At 41.8% G+C, this 21,354-nt stretch overlaps 1 protein-coding gene across 1 annotated transcript; it reads right to left on the reverse strand.

The window, feature by feature from the left end:
- Positions 1–1,898: 1,898 nt before the first annotated feature.
- On the reverse strand, positions 1,899–19,730 carry LOC126903336 (toll-like receptor 6). Its single transcript, XM_050681485.1, has 2 exons — positions 15,642–19,730; positions 1,899–3,022 (listed from the first exon to the last, which is right to left on the reverse strand). The coding sequence occupies exon 1, from the start codon at positions 19,527–19,529 to the stop codon at positions 15,645–15,647; it is 3,885 nt and encodes a 1,294-aa protein (XP_050537442.1). The 5' UTR covers positions 19,530–19,730; the 3' UTR covers positions 1,899–3,022; positions 15,642–15,644.
- Positions 19,731–21,354: the final 1,624 nt, after the last annotated feature.

Consider the following 21,354-nt stretch of genomic DNA (forward strand, 5'->3'; position numbering starts at 1 on the left):
CGGCCGGTACCCAACCGTTTTAGAAGAGTAAAAATTGCATCGCGAGTAATCCGAAGCCACGGAATGGTGACACAAACGAGAATCCTGGGAACTGTGAACGCGCAAAGACTCTGGCGCGTCAAACCGTTTACCGTAGTCGTGTGAACGTATTCTTAAATATTATTTACAACGCGTATGGATTTCAGACGAAAAAACGCCAGTCGAATTACAAAATAACGAAAAACAAAACAATTCGTCATGTTCATAAACGTCGGCTCGAAAATAATCGATTGCCGAGGGGTTATTACGAAACAGCGCGCGGCAGCCGTTCGAGTGAACATCAGCCGAAAACATGATAAGAAACGAGATTAGACAACAACAGTTTAACGAGTGCTGCTAATGAGCCCGTGTTATGACCTTTTTTACAATCGTTCCGACCCAATTTGTTTTTACCGACTATTGATAATATTGCGTCCGTCCGAACACTTAACCGCCGATAAGAGTTACAACATCGTACGCGGGGAAACATCATTACCTCGACGAAGATTATTCACCTCTTCCAGTGGGCCACCCGAACGGACTGCGACAGTGCCAAAGAAATCAAATATTTCACCAAGTGCGTTTTGTCTTTTCGTTGCACAATGCGCGTAAGCCGCGACGGCGTTACTGCCTACGCCGATCTATCGGATGATGGCCGGTAATTTTTCAAAACCGTTCTCTAATTAATCTTCTTGGTACAACGACCACGCCAAAACCGTGTTTCGCCGTGGATAAAAATATAATAAACACGGTGCGTGTCTTTCATTAGTGCGCCGATCTACAGTTTGATAATACACGGCAAATATAGAAACCACTGGCGAACATCAAATTATTAACATAAAAATAATCTCGTATAATTAACAACAGCAGCAGCGCCGACGATTGAAAGAAATTTACAAATACCGTCGAGCTAAAACTTTTTTAAACCATCATTATTCGAGAACGCATTTTTTAACGATTAAATCGATGCCTATACGCTGACGCTCGTTAATACGTCGGAGCTCTATTAATGATCATCACCACTTAGTTGATAAACATTTTGTAGATTATCGCGTGTAATAGATACAAACGTCCATACCATTGGAGTGTTGCGTCATTGAATTATTTACAAAAGTCCATTTTATTATTCCTCATTGCCGTGTTCGATTACAAATTCCCAATTTGTATTATCCGTTACTGATAATTACAACTCCGGACTGTAATGTATTCTGCCGCGGATTGATATTTCATTATCGATTCCGCCCGGAATGGTAAACAAATCTATAATTACGCGTCTTTATCGACAAATTTACACATTTCGCGCGAAAGAATACATGTTTTGAATTAGGGTTTTCTCCGGAAAACAGTGTGTCCATTGAGTTTTAATTATTTTTGAGTTGAAATCCAATTAGGACGTCAACTGGTCAACCACGACCACACGTGAGAAACACATATTGATTCAGTTACCATTGGCTTTTCTTAGACCGAATATTTTATTTATTCTCGGCTTGCAAACAAATCCCAGCCTTGAATTATCATCTATTTATAGATTCACAACGATTTATAGTCCGACAACATCGTGTGTGATGATAAGTGCCGGACGACGTTTTGGACAGATAAGAGTCGTTTGTCCGTCGCGCATAACACAACACCGCGTGGCCCTTAAATAAACCAACTACCGAGAAAGTATGAGATTACTGTACTTGTTTTCGCGTCTACAGGCCGACACGTCAAGCAAGTCGGTTCGAAAAGTAATTAAACAGTCTCCGCGATGTCGCACGTCAACGTGTCGCTCCTTAAAGTGAATCGATCGTTGACATTTAACACGCGCACAAAGTGTAGAAGTCGTTTCATTTGGAAGCATCAGGAAGTGTTTGACAGAAATAATAACAAACACACGGTTGAGCATTATAAATTATGACTTTTTATTAAAGCTATTATCATTTGTTTTTCATTATCTTTACACATATTACATCGAATGTGCGCCTAATTATATATAATACAAAATAAATCACATGACGACTAAAAACTTAGTACAAGTAACAGAGACGGAAAATAATAAATACATAGTAATCATAATTTTACGTAGTTAAACGAGGGTATAATAATCCGTTAAGCGGCTTTTACAATTTTAAGTCCGCCGTTCTTTTATTTTCATTTTAAGTACACTGGGTTAGTTGAAAAAATGTACAAAAAAATATCCGATAACATTACAATTACCAACGACTCGGAGCTGTACAGATCGCATAAAACTACTTATTAAAAAGCACCTGTACGCGTTTACAATGTATATAATAATAATAATAATAAGTATTAATAATATTATTTTGTTTAGAAAAAAAAAAATTAAAATTACAGGAACTTTTTCAACATCGTTTCGCGACGACAGAGCCTATAAATGTAACAAAATAGTATCAAAGTACGATTATACAATAAAAAATTTGAAACTGGAAAATATATCTATTACAGAAAATTGTTGTACGCGTCGTTGCAGTCGACATTGCCCCCCCCCCCCAAAAAAAAAAAAGCACAATAATATATTTGTATAAAAAGTTAAAAAAAGAAAAATCTAGTACAAATAATAATAACATGTCCACAAATATATTGTATCAATACAAGTTTTCAATTTCTTTTTTTTTATTCTTATAAAAATATGGCTTTATCAATTAGCTACAAGGTATCATAGAAACCTTCGAGGCCATTTCAGTCTTTTTAAAAATGTCTAGCCTGTAGTTTTGTTGTTATTTTTAAACAAAAGGTATAATACAAACAAAAATCATCCCGAACGATTATAATTATCTCGAAAAATAGGCTTATAAAATCTATATAAATTAAAACAAAACGTAAATTAAACAACAACGAAAGTTATTTACAATATATAAATTCGATGTACACGTTATATAATACAAGTGGTATTTTTTTCATTTCATTGTTTACAGATAAGAAGAAGCAAATAATTGCGGTGCGGCCACAATGTCCGCGCAGTCCGTGGGCGACTGTGGTACAGAGGAGTTTGTCAGCGTTCCTGAAATCAAAAAAATAATAAACCTTAATTAGTACGACAGCGTTTTGAATAATGCATAATTTTACGCGAAACACATTTGATGGTAAAAATAATAGCGCAATTTGTCTTTTTAACACTAAGAGGGGAACGACGATGATTTCGGTCGGGTTACCGATTCGGTACACATAGTCGGGCTAATAAAATAAACGATATGCACGGAGGCGACGATATAATATTATTACGGTCATTAAGACCACAGCAATCTTCTCCGTCGGCACGAATACGAGCAGCGCGTGTGAGCGTGTAAAAAACACAGCGGCGAAATACTGCGGGGGCGGGCGTCGTCGGAGAATATTTTAAAATTGCGAAGGAGCCACCGCAGTCAACGGCCGTATTAATAATGAATTCCCGTCGGGTATTCAAGGGGTGAAAAAGTAGTTTTCTTCTTGGCGGGGTAAATGTTATGACGGAGGGATGAAAAACAAGAGCCGAATGAGACGATTTGTATGAAAAACAACGACGTCCCGTAAAAAACCTTTTCGTCTTAGCGTCTCTCCTTTATATTATTATAAAGTGGTACACGCGTTGTTTCCGCCTCTTCCTCGTACTGAACCGACTACAGTGTATCGCCGGTACGATTATAATGCGGCAGTGAAAATAAAAACATACCGAAAGAGATGAACGAGATAAACTGACGAGGTATTGGCGTATAATGTCGCAAAAAAAAAACACACACACACACAAACCGAATCCGTTTCTCCGTCGGAATACAACTCGACTTTATACATAATACATTTTTTTGGGGGATCCTGGCGGTTGCGGTTTTCGCGGTCTTACCGCGTGATAGCTGCAAGGGGGAAAAAAAACGTTTATAATTCATTTTTCAACGCGTTATCGTAGAGGCGAGCGAGAGTAACTGGATTTCATAGAGGAAAACACCGGTCGGAGTAAAATAAAAAAACCGACATTTTCCAACTGCCCCGAGGAAAAGACGAAACCGGCGAGGAAACGGAGAGAGAGCGATCGAGTTTTTTGTGGCAGCCATGACCGGACTTCCGGCCGGTGCCCCATCGCAATTGGCTGTAGACACCATTTTGCCCGACGCGGTCCACAAACTGGCGTAGAAAATTAACGGACTGGACAATTAAAAACGTAAATTAAGTTGATTTCCTGGAATCCGAGGCGGCATTGTAAAAAACAATTCGTGCAGTGGAGTCGCGCACCGGATATCGGCCGTGTAAAATCAATACGTGCGAAGAAACCGAGCAATTTTCATGTTGTTGTTAAGAATTATTAAACAGCGTATTTTTAGATACACGACACGACAATGATAACAATGGTGACGACACGGAAAAATAAAATACACAACCGCCAGTTGCTATCGACGGCTTATGAAAAGCTCGGCAGTAATAACAACGACGTTTTCATAGACTTATAGTTGTTTTTAGTTGTCACGCCTATTGTAGCGCGTCATTGACACATACACGTCGATCGTGTTTTAATAACAATAACGACACGAGACCGTCCTACTACAAATAATCACTGCAAGTGTGAAACGACTTTGATTCCAACGCAAATTTCAAAAATGGAAAAAAAAACCAGTTTTTAACAGCGTATTTTCTCTGCATTTATAAACCGTAATTTATCGTTTTCGCGACGTCACCTATGCACTACTACTAAATATGTGAAAATATTTTTCCGGGAATTTTTTTTTCCCCTCGATTTCGGTCAAAAAAACCGGGGAGCCATACACAGAAGAACGTATCACCGACCGCATTATGGTAAATATGAAATAAAACGTTAGTGGAGAAAACTAGCTCGCGCCGCATCACCGTAATAAACAGTGTGTGTTTGGACAATAATAACATTTACAATGCGATTGACGTGTTGACATCTGCGCCAGGAATTTTTTACTGCGACAAACGGGTAACGAAAATTGGTTACGTACACCAGCAGACCACTGCGGACGGGAATGTTATGAATACGTATAGGTGTTTAGATGCACGCACGTCGTCTTCACGAAGATTACCGCTCATCATTATCACTGTGGTGTTGTATACACACGCGGATAGATGCACGGAAAAAAAAAAAAAACTAGTTTAGCCTCTGTTTGTTCATCGAGTACGCGTACAACATTTTAGATTATACGCGGTAATACGCCGCCGCTGACCAACTGTTTTATAAACCGATACCAACGCGTTTGTATGTATATAAACATCACACGTTTTTAAAAACATAAAAAATAATAGTGTGCCTAGCTATCTGCCGCCGTGGTACGGCCGCCATCGCGCGCGGTCTGCTCGTAATCCTCCTCACAATAATTGGTGGCTCGAGGGTTCTGCGGCCTTACAGTATAGTTAAGCACTACACCTATCCGCAGTGTAATTTGTACACCGTCAATGTATAATAATATCGATAACGAGCACCGACCCCGTCAACTGATAGTTACAGTGCGATGCGCTCCAAGATCTGTTTCGAAATCGTTCGTGAAAATCAGAGTACGCGACTGCACCTCCCCGGAGAGGGCCGTGAAGAATCGCCGGAAGTCACCAAACCTCATAAACGATTTACAGGTTTTCGAAAAGTCCGTCGTTGAAGCCCAACGATTTTTTTACCGATCGTTCGAGTACGCACTCGTGTAGATTCCGCCCGCCGCACTACGACCACCGGTCGGTAACTCTGCAGCTCGCACGATAACAATGATATATTATATTTGGGATCGCGATTATCCCGGTGAAAACGTTTTTTCATCAGTCGGCGGAAACGACAGACGCGCCGCTTGTGCGTACGGACACACGGTATAACGCGGTAATTGCGAAAAATGATTATAATATCACGGTGAGTATGCTCCACGCATTATTTTATTATTCCACTTCGGCCGGCAACGAGCGTTTTTGTCGTACTATTTTGTTTTTTATTATTATTCACCGCCAGCCGATGGTACTCAGCGCGGAGTATCGTCATAGCCGCCGTTCCACATTAAAATAGCTGTCGGGTTCGTTTATTTTTCTCACGAACCGCACCGGTCACGTTATGATAGACCGAACAGCAATATTGCACGTCCGCCGAACAAGAGATCGAGGGGAGGCAAACGCATCCTCCGACACACACTTACGGTACACTACATTGTAACAGCGCTATCGAAAACGGAGCACAACAATATGAGCGTACGTCATGCTAAATCATGTCGTACGCCTAGTTACCGTCCAACGTGTTCCGAGTGCTTTTCGCTCGACAACAGTCAATATTGGAGTTCATAAACGGTTAGTTCCCGTCGTCGGTTAGGTCTTTTTTTAACGAGTACGGTCCGCCGACACTCCCAACTGCTCCGTTTGCTATCGAGTTCCAGTTCTAATGTTTACATATGAAATCCATTGGCGAACATCACAAAACGATTTGTAGAGTCGGCGGCGGCGGTCGACTTGCACGGTGCCCGTAGAGATTTTTTGTAGTAATTTTTTTTTATTACGGTGCGGGTAAGTGTGTGTTTTCGTTCTCGTTTCGACCGCCTCGTCACAATAATACAGGTATTATATTATAATAAACGAGCTTGGCCGCGGGCGAACGACCGTCGAGGAGAATCGCCGACGGGCACTCGTAAAAAGCGTTTTGTTTTAATAATCGTCGAAAACATAAATCGTCGCGTGTAGATGTTAATGTGCCGACCAGCATTTTTATCGGAAATCTTTCGGACAAGTCGATTCGCGCAGCTTTCTATTTGTTCTAAAAATCACATTTGCACTTGGCCGGTAGGAAATTTCTCATCCCGTCTGTCCATCACCACAGTTATTAATTATACCGCGTGTGATAGTGGATTTTTGACCGGCGGTCACGTCGGCGCTAACGAGACGGCCGTGTAGGAGGAGGCGGATCGGATACCTTGCAACACATAAAGTAATAATTTTTTTTTTGGTGAGACCAACTGGAATATATATATATATATATATTTGTACGATCGAAAAACAGTGTTGAATGGCGGCGACGCGTGGAATTTACAGAAAAAACAACCTATGCATAGACGGCCGCACCAAAACCAACACCTTCCCCTCTTCTGCGTTGCCCGCACACCGCGAGTTGATCCTGCACCGTGCGGTTTGACACAGCACGTACCTAATAACACACAACTAGGTACGACTACCGAGCCACTACGGGCGCGTATGCTTAACGAGTCGGCGGCAAACCGACCGGTGCACATGATTACTGCCGTTATTGTTGCACTCTGAGAGGTTCGTGCAGTTTAAAGAAGTTTGAAGAATTTTGGGCTTCGGCGGGTACAGTCGTATAGAGTTCCACACACGCGTCGTCGTGGGTTTCGCGTCCGGCGGTTTCTTTGGGCTATTACGATTTCCCAGAGCAGCCGTACAAGTTATGGATAGTTACAAGTCATCTGCTCGGGGTACGAAAAGACAATCGCAGTACACCGTCTTATTGTTCGTGTACACAATTTCGGGGCACGCATAATTTATTGTAGTGCATTATCACATCAGTACTGTGTGGCTGCGCATAATAGAAGGAGGGGCGGCAACGCGTGTGGGCGACACGCGCATTCCTAATAACCGTTTGATCATAGACGTTTTTCAGATATGGCGGAAACCATAGAATATTATTAATTACAATTAATAATAGTTATTATAGTGGTAATATCTATTATTACTGGATATTATCGTGCGATGAGTCGGTGTTGTGGTGCGGGGCGGTCGCATTGTATTATCGAGAAGGAAAATGTTTTGTTAAAAAATAATTTGCGCTAATCTCGGTCAAGGTTCCGAGAATATCAATTACGTCATAACAGTGTTGATAAATGTATAGGCGTGTTCGTTTCCGAAAAGAAAAACAATAAGAAATGAACGACTGGCTTTTAATCAGACAGCATCAATAAATAGATCCAAACGGCGTCCAACGAGCAAATTCAATTAAGCTCAGCGAAAAAACAACAAACAAATAAAATTAAAGTCGATAGTTTCACTATCGTGTGCCGTGTATTGAGCGCGTTTGCGTACCACAGTAAACTGTTGTTGTTGTTATTTTTTTAACAGAAATCATCATTACTGTAAAACGGTTCCGAAAATCTCAACCGAGGTGGTCTTTCACACTCGCTCATCGGCGTTTACAGGAAACCGATAATGCGTTGCACGATAACACAGCCGTGGGCGTACTGCGACGTGTGACAGTAACTTGTGCTCGTCCTGTAAAGTACAATGGGCCACTCCGTCAAACATTTTTTCCACCCGTCCACCGATCGTTTAGGTTTTAAGTGCGTGCCCAACAGCCCAGTTCCGGTCAAGTGAAATAAATCGTAATACGCGTGACAAGGCGCGACGATGCGTTTTTTATTTTTTCATTTAACTCGAATTACTACCGCACCCCTTTCTCTCCACCAGACATAACCTCTCTTCGTCGTTCGTTCACCGTTTAATACACTCCGGTTAATGCGAGCCGGCCATAAGGTTAGCGCACGGCGGATACTTTTATTAACGCGCGTTATACATTGTCTCTAATTTTATTTTGTTCTCCGATCGAACCCCACGGGGATAGTCAAGACACAGTTATACTCGAAGCGGACGCCGTCGCCAACGACCTCGTTGGACCATCGTAAAAAATACACCCCACCGCGGATCACTTAACCGCGCGGGGGTCTCCTTTTTAATAAACGACGATTTCAATAGGTATAAAATTAATATATTTTTATTATCTTTTTCCGGCTTTCCGTATACGAGCTGGCTAAAAAATTATGCTCGGAGCAAATCGCACCACTCTCCAAAGTCGACCGTCAATTTCGTTCGAACAGTCACCCCCCAACACGACTGAGATGCAACACGAGGCCAAGTGATAAATCTACGACCGACAGCTGCGGTCCAAATATATGATTTTATGTACACGAGAACCACCACACGATGCGCACTTTTTGCAAGATTTTATCGTTACACGTCGATTGGAGGAGCTTAAAGCGGCAGGAAATTAATTAATGGATCTCATACCGTCGTCGTATTTCGTCTACAGGTTTTGTTCGAGGAGTTCCCATCGACTATATCGATCTATGTAAATATTTGTGAGAATAAGTTTCGCGATATATTTACATTGAAAATCGAGTCTTAATTAAATGTCCAGCCCCCTGGCTCACCGGTGAAAAAAAACTCGTCCCCAGATCCGCACCGAAGCGGTCCGGTCCAAAATGCTGACCGCACACAAAATTATACATGTACGTGCGTAGACGACGTGGTTCGGACGAAAACACGGAAAAAAATTCCATTTGGAAGACATATACTTGGACCCGACAATGACGAATGCGAATACAGCAGCGGTGTATACGTTTTATTCCCCGAGGTAATTACAATCAATCGAGACGTTTTACATAAATATCCAAGGAAACAGGTAGACCGATGATCGATTACAAAAAACCAATGGTCGCCCGAGATATATATCCAATAAAATAATCGACGTTCGCTCGAGTGTGTATAGGCCGTTAGTTCCATTAAAAATGCAAAAAGCTTACGTTTTTTTTCTAATCGATGGTCGAACGGAAACGGTCTGGGGCCTTTTAAGGTTTAACGGAATTAATTTACTGGGCTTCCCGAAAACTACTCGTTTCCTATTAACGTAACCAAAGTTATAATTAACAATAATTATTTTGTTTTAGTTTGTATATTCACAAACGAGTGTTTTCACATGGCTATCATAATGTGACGAAAAAACGTTTAAAAATAACATCGTTAGACTTATCAGAAGGGAAGTGGCGCACGCGGTTTCTTTTTCAATCACGTTTACCGCGCCAGTAAATCGGGTAAAGTTTCGGTCGTCCAAATCCGTATACTTATTGAACTCGAGATGCCCATTCTTTCGTAGAAGACCTTTATCTCCGGTTTCTTTTGGTAAAACCGACAAAAATCATGGTAATTGTCCGTTCGCGTTACTTAAGCGGTTTACGCGAAGGCGACAGCGACCGTGTTTATTTGGTTAAGACAATCTTTAAAGGCCGTCCGGAATTTTCGCCGCTGTTTGATATACAAGGGGTTTTTACTCCGACTAGGTTTTGTCTTCTTTGTAATAACACAGAGGAGAAAGGAAGAATAGGGGGTACAATAACCCGTGTCCGGTTACCGACAGACAATATGCGGTCACTCGCAGGGGGCTCGGATACTCTAAGCGTCGGTTTCATCATATTTCAACCAAACAACACCTTCGCTCGGCGCGGATATTGTTCTATTTTATTGTGGTACGCTGAACCGACCCCGACCGATAGTGCTTATCGGTGATGGTAACCGAATATATAAGTACTCCGCAAACAGACAACCAGTTTCGAAATTTTTTTACTTGCGGGTGTACTATAGAGATGCAATGGTGACCAGCACGCGCTACGTGTTCCTCCGGTACGACACGAGCAGCAACCGATCGAGATTTGAGACACATAATGAGTGCACCGAGTTCGAATATTACCACGATAAGAATAATAGCAGATTGTGTTTTTACAGCGTTTGTTATACGAGACGTTTTACGTGGAAAAAAAATCATTACTGTACAACGTCGATGAAATTCCCACATCAGCCGATGGTCGGCCATTGTTCGTTTTCGGTGGCGGTCAACATTGAAATCGCATCAAAACAATTAATAAGTGCAAAAATATTCACGTCCAACCCGTCGTGTCATATTCTACACCATTTATTAACGGTAAAACACCATAGTCCCGATTAGAGCACACGGAGAGAAAAAACGTTGTGAAGCGATGCGTTACACGAATATAACGTAAAACCTAATGACGACGCCGTAAGTCGTATCACCGCGATGTTACTGACCTTTTTATGTATAATAATATATAACAGTATTAGATGTAATATGTTAACAACAGCCGCATTGTATTGCGGATAATCGGATTGTGCTAAGAGCGCGAACGACGGCGGCGGCGGCGGCGGCGTTTACAATAAAACTTATCACATTCGGCCCGTTTTGGTTGATATTTATTTTTCCTCGAAAACGTAGGCAAAAAAAAAAAATTATCTCGATAATTAAAATATATATTACTTTGTTACGGTTGCCTAAAGCAATAAGTAGGTAAATCTTGTATGCATTTATTTTGTCATTAGTCACGACGAAGAAAGTCATAGTCATCGCGATCGCATTGTACCAGAGATTTAACATATACAGTGTAAAAATGTAAAAAAACAATAATTAAGGCGTTGGTTTTCACGTACGTCGCATGTTTTTTGATATTTTCATCGATACTGCCGAATACAATACGAAACGTCCGAATGTTTTTGGAACATAAACAATATAAATTCTGAATGATTGTTCTTTTTTTTTTTTATATAAACAGTGAAATTTAAGAAAACAGCACGAAATAATACACCGAGCATTTCCACTACAGGAATGATACAGTTGCCGTGCCGCCGGCAGTATGATAATGAAGATATCGTGCACGACGCGAGCGCTTCGAGAACTGATAAGACCACTGGATGAAAATCGTGTACAATAATGAAATCGGGTGATTACACTATTATTAAAACAGTGTACGGAAAAACGGTTCGATTAAGGAAATAACAATACGGAAAAAACAGGCATTGTTTCCTCAGATAAAAATCAGCATGTATATAATAGTAATAACAATAATAAAAACTTTGATCGTCTCATTAGTGGCCAGTCCGGGATCACGACATTGCACACGCGGCGGCGGTAAACGAGTCTTAAATTGACATATCAATTAAGCGCGACCAGAAGGCGTACGACGGTAGCGGCGCGAGGAGAATGTGCAATACACACACACTATATGATGATAAAGAACACGGTGGGAGGGAAAGGGGAACCTAATGACACACGTTCGCACGCACATACAAAGCCCGCGTCTTAATTGCAAACCCCCTCGGAGGGCGTCTGCGACGGAGGCGCGGGCATCGGGATAAATTACCAAAGGAGACGGGAAAAAGCGAGGGAAAACGTATATATATAGGTGTATGTAATAATAGGAGCGGCAAAAAAACGGCGAATCGAATAAGATTCGAGGGAAACTGATAATTTTAACGTCAGGACGTTAACGAGACGTTAAAAAGAAGATATAGGGCATAACTCGGTAGTAGTAATAATTGCGTGTACCTCGCCCACGTTTCCAACCGCCGCCGCCGCTAAGGCAGTCACGGTTTCGAGAGCAACAATTTTTTTCGTCTCGTGTTTGTTTTGTTTTCGCCGGACCGGCGCACTCCGCTAATTGCGTAGGGAGGATACCCTATTATTATATATTAGGCATTGTATTTACGCTTGTGTCCGTATGAGTTTATACGCGCTCTTCGTAGGTTTTTTTCGTTTTCTAGCTCGTTATAACCACCGCGTGTATTTTCGTAGTCCGCCCGGTCGACGGATTTCTATACGTGACGTAGGTTATGTTATTCTCTTGTTATTATTTTTTACGACAAGTGCCGTGCGGGCCACACACAAGCACCGAGTAATCGTGTGCGCATGTACGTGAATGGCAATCGAAACGATGACTGTACAAGCAATACTACCACGTGAACAATGCTCTGCGCGAAATTCGATCGACGGTGTGCCGCAAACGTATCGGCCGACTTGAGAAATGTCTAAATTTCGCGCTGCGCCCGATAAAACGACACCGCCGCCACGACGACAGTTTTGTCGAACGCAACAAAAAAACTTCCTGGGGTTTTCGGGGCCATACAATTACTCGGGACGGCGTGAGTAAAGCGCTAATTTTTGTACAACATGAGATGTCTTCGTCACAACATTTGTGTCAAAACGGTGTCGTCACAAGACCGGTTTACCGGTTCGCCGCAATATCGACGTTTTTCCGTGCACGTTCGTGCTCCGGTGCAACGAATTACGCGAAGAAGCCCTTGGGAGTGTCCGTGTGTGCGTGTACTCGAGCGGGCGCGCGCGAGAGAGAGAGAGACGGAAACGAGTCAATAAAAATTACACGGTCGAGGAGGTATCGTGGAAATCCGGTGTGTTTTTTCTTTATTTCAGTACTGACAAACCCACTCGGGTTGTACACCCGAAGGCGGCGGCGGCGGCGGTAACTAACGTCTGCACCGTTCGGTATATACGATGAAATGCGCGCGAGTGTGTGTGTGTGTGCATCTAGTAAATTCCGAGCTGTGCCGCGAACACGACATATAAAGAAACTGCACGCAGTAGCACCGAAAATCACCACCCCCGCCCGACATCGTTTGGGTCGCATTCCGTCAGCGGGTCTGCAAATGCCGGCGACGGTTTGTCACACGGCATTCGTCGACACGCGGTCTGTTTACACGGCCGAAACAATACGATCGGTGCCCGGACGTTATGATAATTGAATACGGCACATTTATCGTTATAATGCGGTTTTGCGCATTCTTTTGGCATACGACGCGCCAACACGAGACGTCGTCGAGAACGAAATGCCCTTGTTGTGAATAGGTAGTCCGTTACTAATCGTCCGTTTCGTCGTAATAACAGTAATTTTCGACGTGCATACGAATCATAATTGGAAACCGATCCGGCCCCCGGCCGTACCAACAACCACTCCGTCGGCCGGCATACCGATGCAACGACCAAAACGGCCCAGGGCGGACGGTCGTGTGTAAAACGCGGCGCATCTCGTATATTCACCTAATACGTTACATTATCACGACGGTGTGTACAGCCCAACGCTAACGAGACCGACACGAGAGGTTTTATTACATTATCCGACGGCGAAAAAACAAACAGCTGAAAACCGGCGGGTGAAAGGCACCAAACACACGCTGGATTATTTTATTCGCGGCCAAAAAATTCAATATTGTCGTTATTATTATTTTCAACGCGATCCGAATTCACGTTACGCGTCGAACCGAATTTATAAACTTCCTATTGGATTCCGACGAATTTAATTAACTTAACGTTACACCAGTCCCGTACGTTATTTATTCTACATCGGGCCGTGTCACATTAAACGGACGACGCGAGCATACGTGTATGTAGGTACTATTATGTTAATAACAGTCATAAATTACAATAACGTGGAACGTACCCAACAGGACTGTCCGGCATCTCGTCAAACTACGAAAATATTCTAATATCTTTATAACCATACAGACGTGTATGGCGGCCGGGGAATATTAAATACGAATTAAATACATCATTTTTACGCTTAGCGCGTATCTCTGTGCGTTGGTAAAAACGGTAGGTACGGGGGCGCACTCGAGTTATGATAATTGTCCAATGTGTATATTTTTTAAACACAAACGAAAATAATGAGCATACCATTTGTTATTGCCGGTCCGCGAGACTACCGAAAAACGTGTGACCGTTATTGCCCATTTCATTATTATTATGATGAGCCCGAGAAGATCTCGGCGGGGGACCTCTGCGAGTGTTGCGTATGTAATGTTTTCTCGCTTGTCCGCGTGCGCCGTGTACCTGAGTGTTGGAAAAATTAGCCAGAGCGACTCAAATGAGACGCGTAAAACGGCTAGCAATAACAATAACTGTACGGAGACCCGAACGCCATCATTCATTTTCAGTATACGGTGGCCCGACGTTCCGTTCGTTTTTTTTTTGTTCGTTTTTTTTCGAGTACCCATTTCTTCCTGAGGCGATGTGTCATGTGGTGTACACATGGATGCGCAAAGGCAGGAATGTCGGCACAGAGAAAAATTGACTCGTACCGGAGACTTTTATTCGTGAAATTCATAGTATTCGATTGAACAGTTTATTTGGCGTTAGTCTATGTGTATGTAAACAGGACGGCGACAATTAACGCGCGTTGGGCGTGCGTTGTATCGTTATGGAAGAAATAGTGAAGGAGAAAAAATAGTGGCCGAGTGAGATAAAAAAAAAGTATATTATAAAGCATACACGAATAGGAACCGGTTTCGTGTAAAACCAATAATTTCCCAACTATGCCGCCGATCATCAGACTGCTCCGTTCAAATGTTGGTTTATTTTATTCGATAAAAATATATCCGTTTTGAGATTAAACGTTTTTCCTAAGCTTCTAGGTTTCCACCCCTACATGGGTCAGTCACCCTAAATAGTTTGATTGACCTCAGAAATAAATGGCGTTTTGTGAGCGATAAAAACATTATACGTGTTAGAGTATATTATAATTATTAAGTTATCAGACCGACCGGATTATAACGTTTACGCGAAAAACGAATCCGTGACCCTCGATGGTCGTGTCGAGATTACCGAGAAAAGGGGGATGCGTTTAATTAACAATTTATATTATGCACGTACGCGTTACGGTTAAAGAACAATTAGTGAGCAATATAGAGTACAGATGGTAGACTACCAACGACAAATGATCGAAAACTCAATAATTAAACAGCGATGTGTGCCGAATTATTGTTATTATTAACCCGTCGCTGCACCATGTTGTGCACCGTCTCGATTACAAGGCAAGGAATTTTAACGTATTTCGTCTACCAAACTTATTGGGGTCGTCATAACTTAATAAAATTAAAAAAATTTATAAAAGGACTTGAGATAATTTCTAAGCGGAAAAATATCGACGACAGTGATTACTGCAAGTTTTGTACTAAAGTGAAAGTGATAGATTACAGTAGTTATCTCGACATAAGAAGACTGGATACGTAATTTAGACATTGTGGTGCGTTCGCAGTTATTGAACATTTTTTTACAAACTTAAAATAAAACTGTTAAAAAATAAATAAGTACTCACCGACTAAACGAAGTAAGTCCTTCCACCGGCCTGATTGTAAATCGGGTCCGGTATACTACTATACACGTGGTGTAGCTTGTGCCTTTGTTGGTAATCGATGGACACGTAACTGTGGTTGGACGGGTCCTCGTCTTCGTCTGTCGTCCTTTGGGACGATTCTTCGGACACGCACGAGCTCTGCGTGGGAGCTTGGGATTGCGTTATGGACGCGGGACTCATGCGAATCCACGCTTCTAAAGACGTCGGCGCCGCCGTGTACCTGGCCACCGGTCGGCCGTCGCATATCACTTTCTTGAGGTCACTGGTGCCGCCTAGGGGTTTGGGATCCGGCATCAGGTACCTGAGTCGGTCCCAAAACCGTTTTTCGCCCCACGTGACCACGTCACACGCTTTGAGCAGCGCTTGAAGCTCTCGATCAGGCGTGATCGTAGTGGTCAACAGCACGACCACCGGTTGTTTTTTCGTTTTCGCTCGTTCTACACACGCCTGGAACGCCGTTCTAAACACGGGCTTTTCCCATTCGTTTTGCAAGAACGACAACGACAGCACGACGATAATTCTCTTGGACGCGTCGGACGCACCTAAAAAGCTGTCCATCAGATAAACCGGGCTGATGACGTGGATGTCTCTGTAGTGCAAACACATACTGTATCCGAAACGTTCGAGACTACTAGACAATATGTGATTCACAAACTCCTCGTCTTTAATACTGTACACCATATACGCATCGTACAGTTTGTCTGTCTCGCCCGGCGGTGATTTGCACACACGCATTCCGTACCGAGAGTGTGCCCACAAACACAGATCATCGCGAAACACGAGAGCGAGAGCGATCAACACGAACACTACGATGAATAACGCCAGACTGGCGGCCACGAACGGGACATAGTCGGTGCCCAACACAGATGTGTTGTAGAACGGCCGATGGATACTCGGGCCCGAGTCGCGTTCGGCGAGACACTTTTGAATGGCGCTAACAACAGTTGTCGTTTTGTCCGAGCACATCATCGTCGAAGATGGATAGTCATTGTTTTTAAGCCATCCATCCAAACCGACAATAACATCACAGTCGCACAACCAAGTATTGCCAGCCAACGACACTGTAGTCAGTGAATTTGCACCACTGAGCTGCTGCCATGGCCGAAATTCGTTGATTTGATTATTTTCTAGGTGCAATACTTGTAAAGATTTTAGGGGTGCAAATGACTTGTTGGCCACGCTGGTAATTCGATTGTCGTTCAAATAGAGTTCGCTCAATTTTGACAGGGTTTCAAATTCACCGCCGTCGAGCTTGTCTAGTCGGTTATCTTCCATATGCAATACCCTTAGATCGGGTACGCCATTGAACGTCTTGTTATTTAGCAGGACTATGTTGCTATTGTTCATGAACAGTACCTGTAGTTTCTTTTTGCCCAAAAATATGTGCCCGGGCAATTCTCCCAAGTCGTTGCCGTCCAAGTATATTTCTGTGGCGTCCATCGGTATACGAGCCGGAATCGACTTGTAACCAGCGTTCGAACAATCCACTATGTTAGATGACCACACGTGATCATGGTAACACGTACAGTTGTCGGGACAAGTCATTTCACAGTCACACGCGTCAAAATCGCAGCACTCGCAAACGGAAAAACAATGTGACGTATATTCGCATAGAAACTGTGACGGTTTTAAATCCAACAGGGGTTTGTATTTTTCAGTTTTTGAATGTACCAACCGACACATAATCGAGTCCATATCCATAATACGGGGATGTTGACGCTGTACGCTGAGCTGATTGATTCGCTGTAACCATTCAGTAGTACAATCGCATTTCAGTGGATTGTCACCGATGTAAAATTGAGGCAACTCTTTATATTCGGGCACTGGGTCCAATCGTAAACTCGCTATGTCAATGTACTCCATTTTGTTGGCGTACAACACCACCCTGGACAAATTCGCCTTGCGTAAAAATGTATTTATTTTTATTTTGTGAATCAAATTGTTGTTTAGAAATACGCTTTCAACGCTGTCTGGTACAGAAGTGTCCGTAATTTCGGTCAAATGATTAAAACTGGCGTCCAACATTTTTATTTGGATGGCGTCACGTTGAACATAGTAATTTCCTAAATCTCTGATTTGATTTTTGTGCATATCCAACCATTCGACGCTGGACGGTAGGTAAGAGTAATCGAATTTACCTATGCGGTTATCAGATACGTTTAGCCATACGAGCCGAGACAAACCGTCGAACATGCCGTTGATATCGGTCAGGGCATTGCCGTCTAGTCGGATAGCGTGCAATGTACTTGACGTGCCGAACGCGTGTTGGTCGACGTGGACGAGCCGATTAAAAGCCAAGTTGAGTACTTGTAATAGAGGCATTGATGAGAAGGTATACGCAGTCAAGTTGGATATTTCGTTGTTGGACAATATTAAATTGTATAACAAGTCGAGACCGTCGAAAGACGTGTTATGAACGTGTTTGATAGCGTTTCCTCCCAAGTCTAGCGTTTTCAACATGTGCAGTTTGGATAAGGCAACGGGTACTTGCCTTAAAGCATTACCATACAATCCGAGATCGTGAAGATTGGTACAATTTTGAAATGCTGACTCGTCGATGACTTCTATGCGGTTCCTGTCCAAAAACAGTTGATTGATAACGTAAAGACCGGAAAAGTGCATAGGTTCGATGCGCTTGAGTTTATTAAACGATAAGGTGAGCGCGTGTAGATTACTAAGTGTTACAAACGCCCGATCTGCTAGCGTTTCTATATTATTGTGTTCCAAATTGAGAATCTGCAAACTGTACAGGTCTTGGAAAATATGAGAATCGATTTTCGTTAGCTGGTTATGACCAAGATTGAGCACTACGAGACGGACTAGTCCGGAAAATGTATCCTTGTTCACCCAAGTGCTGGTCAGCTCATTATGAGACATGTCCAACACGAGCAGCTGATCCAAGCCTTCTAGGAGTCCTGGAGCCAACACGTTAATTGAGTTATTGTGTAGGTACACTTCGCGTAAATACCTCGTGGAGTGGAACAATTCAGGAGGCAAAGCGGACAGACGATTGCTGGATACATTCAGTACGTTTAACGATGACAGACCGACGAAAGCGCGATCGGCAATTTGATTAATCTGATTTTCTTGGAGGAATAATTTTTTCAACGCTCTCAAACTGGTCAACCCGTTGTCTGGCATTGATATAATATCGTTGTTGGCCAGATTAAGGTCTTCCAAGGCGGTATTACAAGTTTTTCCGGGAGCAGTAGGCCCGTTACCCCAATCAGAAAAACCGAGCTCAAACACGTCCTGTAGTCTGTTTTTGGTAAGATTCAAATACTTCAAGCCAACTAACGGACAAAACAGTTCTTTAGGTAAATTCCAAATATTGTTGTCGGACAAATCGAGTTCCCTGAGCTGGGTAAGACCTCGTAAACTGTCCGAATGGAAATCCATGTTCATAGCAGACCAGTCAGCGTTGTGCGTACGGATGCGTAACTGTTTCAGTTCCCGAGATGTACTGAGCACGACAGGCGGCACGTATTTAATTTTACAGTACTCCAAGTCCAAGTGAGTCAGTCTACGGAGCTGGGTTAAGAAACTATTTTCGAGGCTGCTCTCAAAAAATATAACGTCACTACATTTAAGCGTCAAACTGGTGATCATATCCATTTGAGCAGACGTCAGATTTGATATAACTGCGTCCGCATTATTGATGGTTCTCAACGAACATTTGAGCACCACACGCAACGGTTGAGCTTCGTCGGTAGTTGTTAATCGCTGCCAGTCGCACACCGGGTCGCCGTTGTTGGCTTCCGCAGTACGCGCGCACAACCACATCGCGACCGCAGCTACAAAAAATAACGCAGTCGGAAAACATGCCATTTTTAATACACTTTCACGCATAACAAAAAAAAATCACTTTATAAACATCACCGAACACACATCACACGCGAAAATTGTTTCCGTTGGGTTATTGTACAATTTCAATTATTCCGTTCGATTTATACACGCGACCGAACACTACCGTCACTTCGATGAACGACGTGAGCAGTCCGTTCGATACGGTCGTCGGCGAGAAACTAACACTGTTGTACACAGACTGCAAACGCGATGTGCCGTCCGTCGACCGCCGGTCCCGTGGTACTGAGTTTTGCCAACAGGGTGCGCTGCGAGCGGGGTGCAACCACTTGTTTAGTCGCGACGCCACTACCGCCACAACCCCACCAAGACGAGACGCGGCTTCTGTGTATAAGTAACTGCGGTGGTGATATTTTCTTTTCTATTCATTCTTATTTTTTTTGTGTGGACCTCTCGTTTATACACATTTTTTTTTTGAAATATGTCGTTCGCTCTGCACACACAGAACAATAATGATTATGTGGACACTTACAATAGGGCCTTGGGATAACATTATGTTTTGGATACAAAAATTTATTGTGTGTATACATAATATCTTTGACCACCTGATTCATTTTTGAGGTACCCGTTATAACAAAACACTACATATTTTTATTGTATCAACTGTATATTATATCATTTAATTTTTCGATAACCATATTTTTTTACTCTCCTTTTACTGTCGGACAAAATTAGGTATAATCGAAACACATCCATATATCCGGCGGAATAATATTTTACGATACCCAAATGCTAAAATACCCACGTTGCGTGTATTCATAACAACACAGAAGCCTACAAATGAAACGTGCCATGGTTTTTGTTAAGTAAACTATTGGAACCTCTAAAATATTTTTTTCTATTAGCTCTAAATTTGTAATATTTAGTTACAGATATAGAACTATGTGGACTCAAAAGTCAAGTGTGGTCAAAATTTTTTATTTTGGCCACAATTCCTCAATTGACACTTTAATTCGACTATCACATTGGATAGCATATAAGATGTTTTAATTATACGTGTGCATATATTATCATTCAACCACGGCCAGATTAAGCTATTTGTAGGCTTTAAGCACTAATTTTAAAAAAATGTTTATAAACTATTTCCTTTTTGATCTACGCAGAATTAAGGCTATGACATAAATTTTTACTAAAAATATTCTAATCACAATGTTTTTAGTAAAAATATGTTTGAAAATTAGTCCAGTGCTTATTAGATAATACGGCACTTTATGTAGCAATATCATCCAAATTAATATTTTCATTCATAAATAATTCATCTCAACTGTACATGAGATTTGTTTTATGTAAAAATAAAAAATTGCATAAAAAATAGTAAAAGATTTTCAATTTTTCGTTAATAATTAATTTTATTAAAAAATGTTTCTTTTACATTAACTTAATATTATAAAAGTTTCAGATTTTGTAACATAAATGTAATTTATAATTTATGTTTGATCATTAATACGGAAACTTTAAAAATAATATTTGTAAATTATTATTATTGTACATTTTTTATCAATTCTAGAGTTGTTTGTTATTACGCCTTCAATTACATGACACGTAACTAAACTTACTTTCATAAACCTCTCGAATACCATCACTGAAGGCATTATTATGTTAAATGTTTCCTTTTTTATCTTTTCATTGATTTAACTTTTGATATCACATACATGTTATAATTCCTATAACATCGAATTAAAGTTAACATGGCTTTTTAATAACTACCATAATGACATGTTTTATTGAACATTTCTATTTTGCTTGTAAACTAAGTAAACTTAGTTTGATTTCTAGATAAAACTTCATACCTTTAAATGTAGTATACCAC

This window comes from Daktulosphaira vitifoliae, unplaced genomic scaffold (genome assembly GCF_025091365.1).
Source record: "Daktulosphaira vitifoliae isolate Bord-2020 unplaced genomic scaffold, ASM2509136v1 Scaffold_3, whole genome shotgun sequence".
In the NCBI taxonomy this organism is placed as follows: Eukaryota; Metazoa; Arthropoda; class Insecta; order Hemiptera; family Phylloxeridae; genus Daktulosphaira; species Daktulosphaira vitifoliae.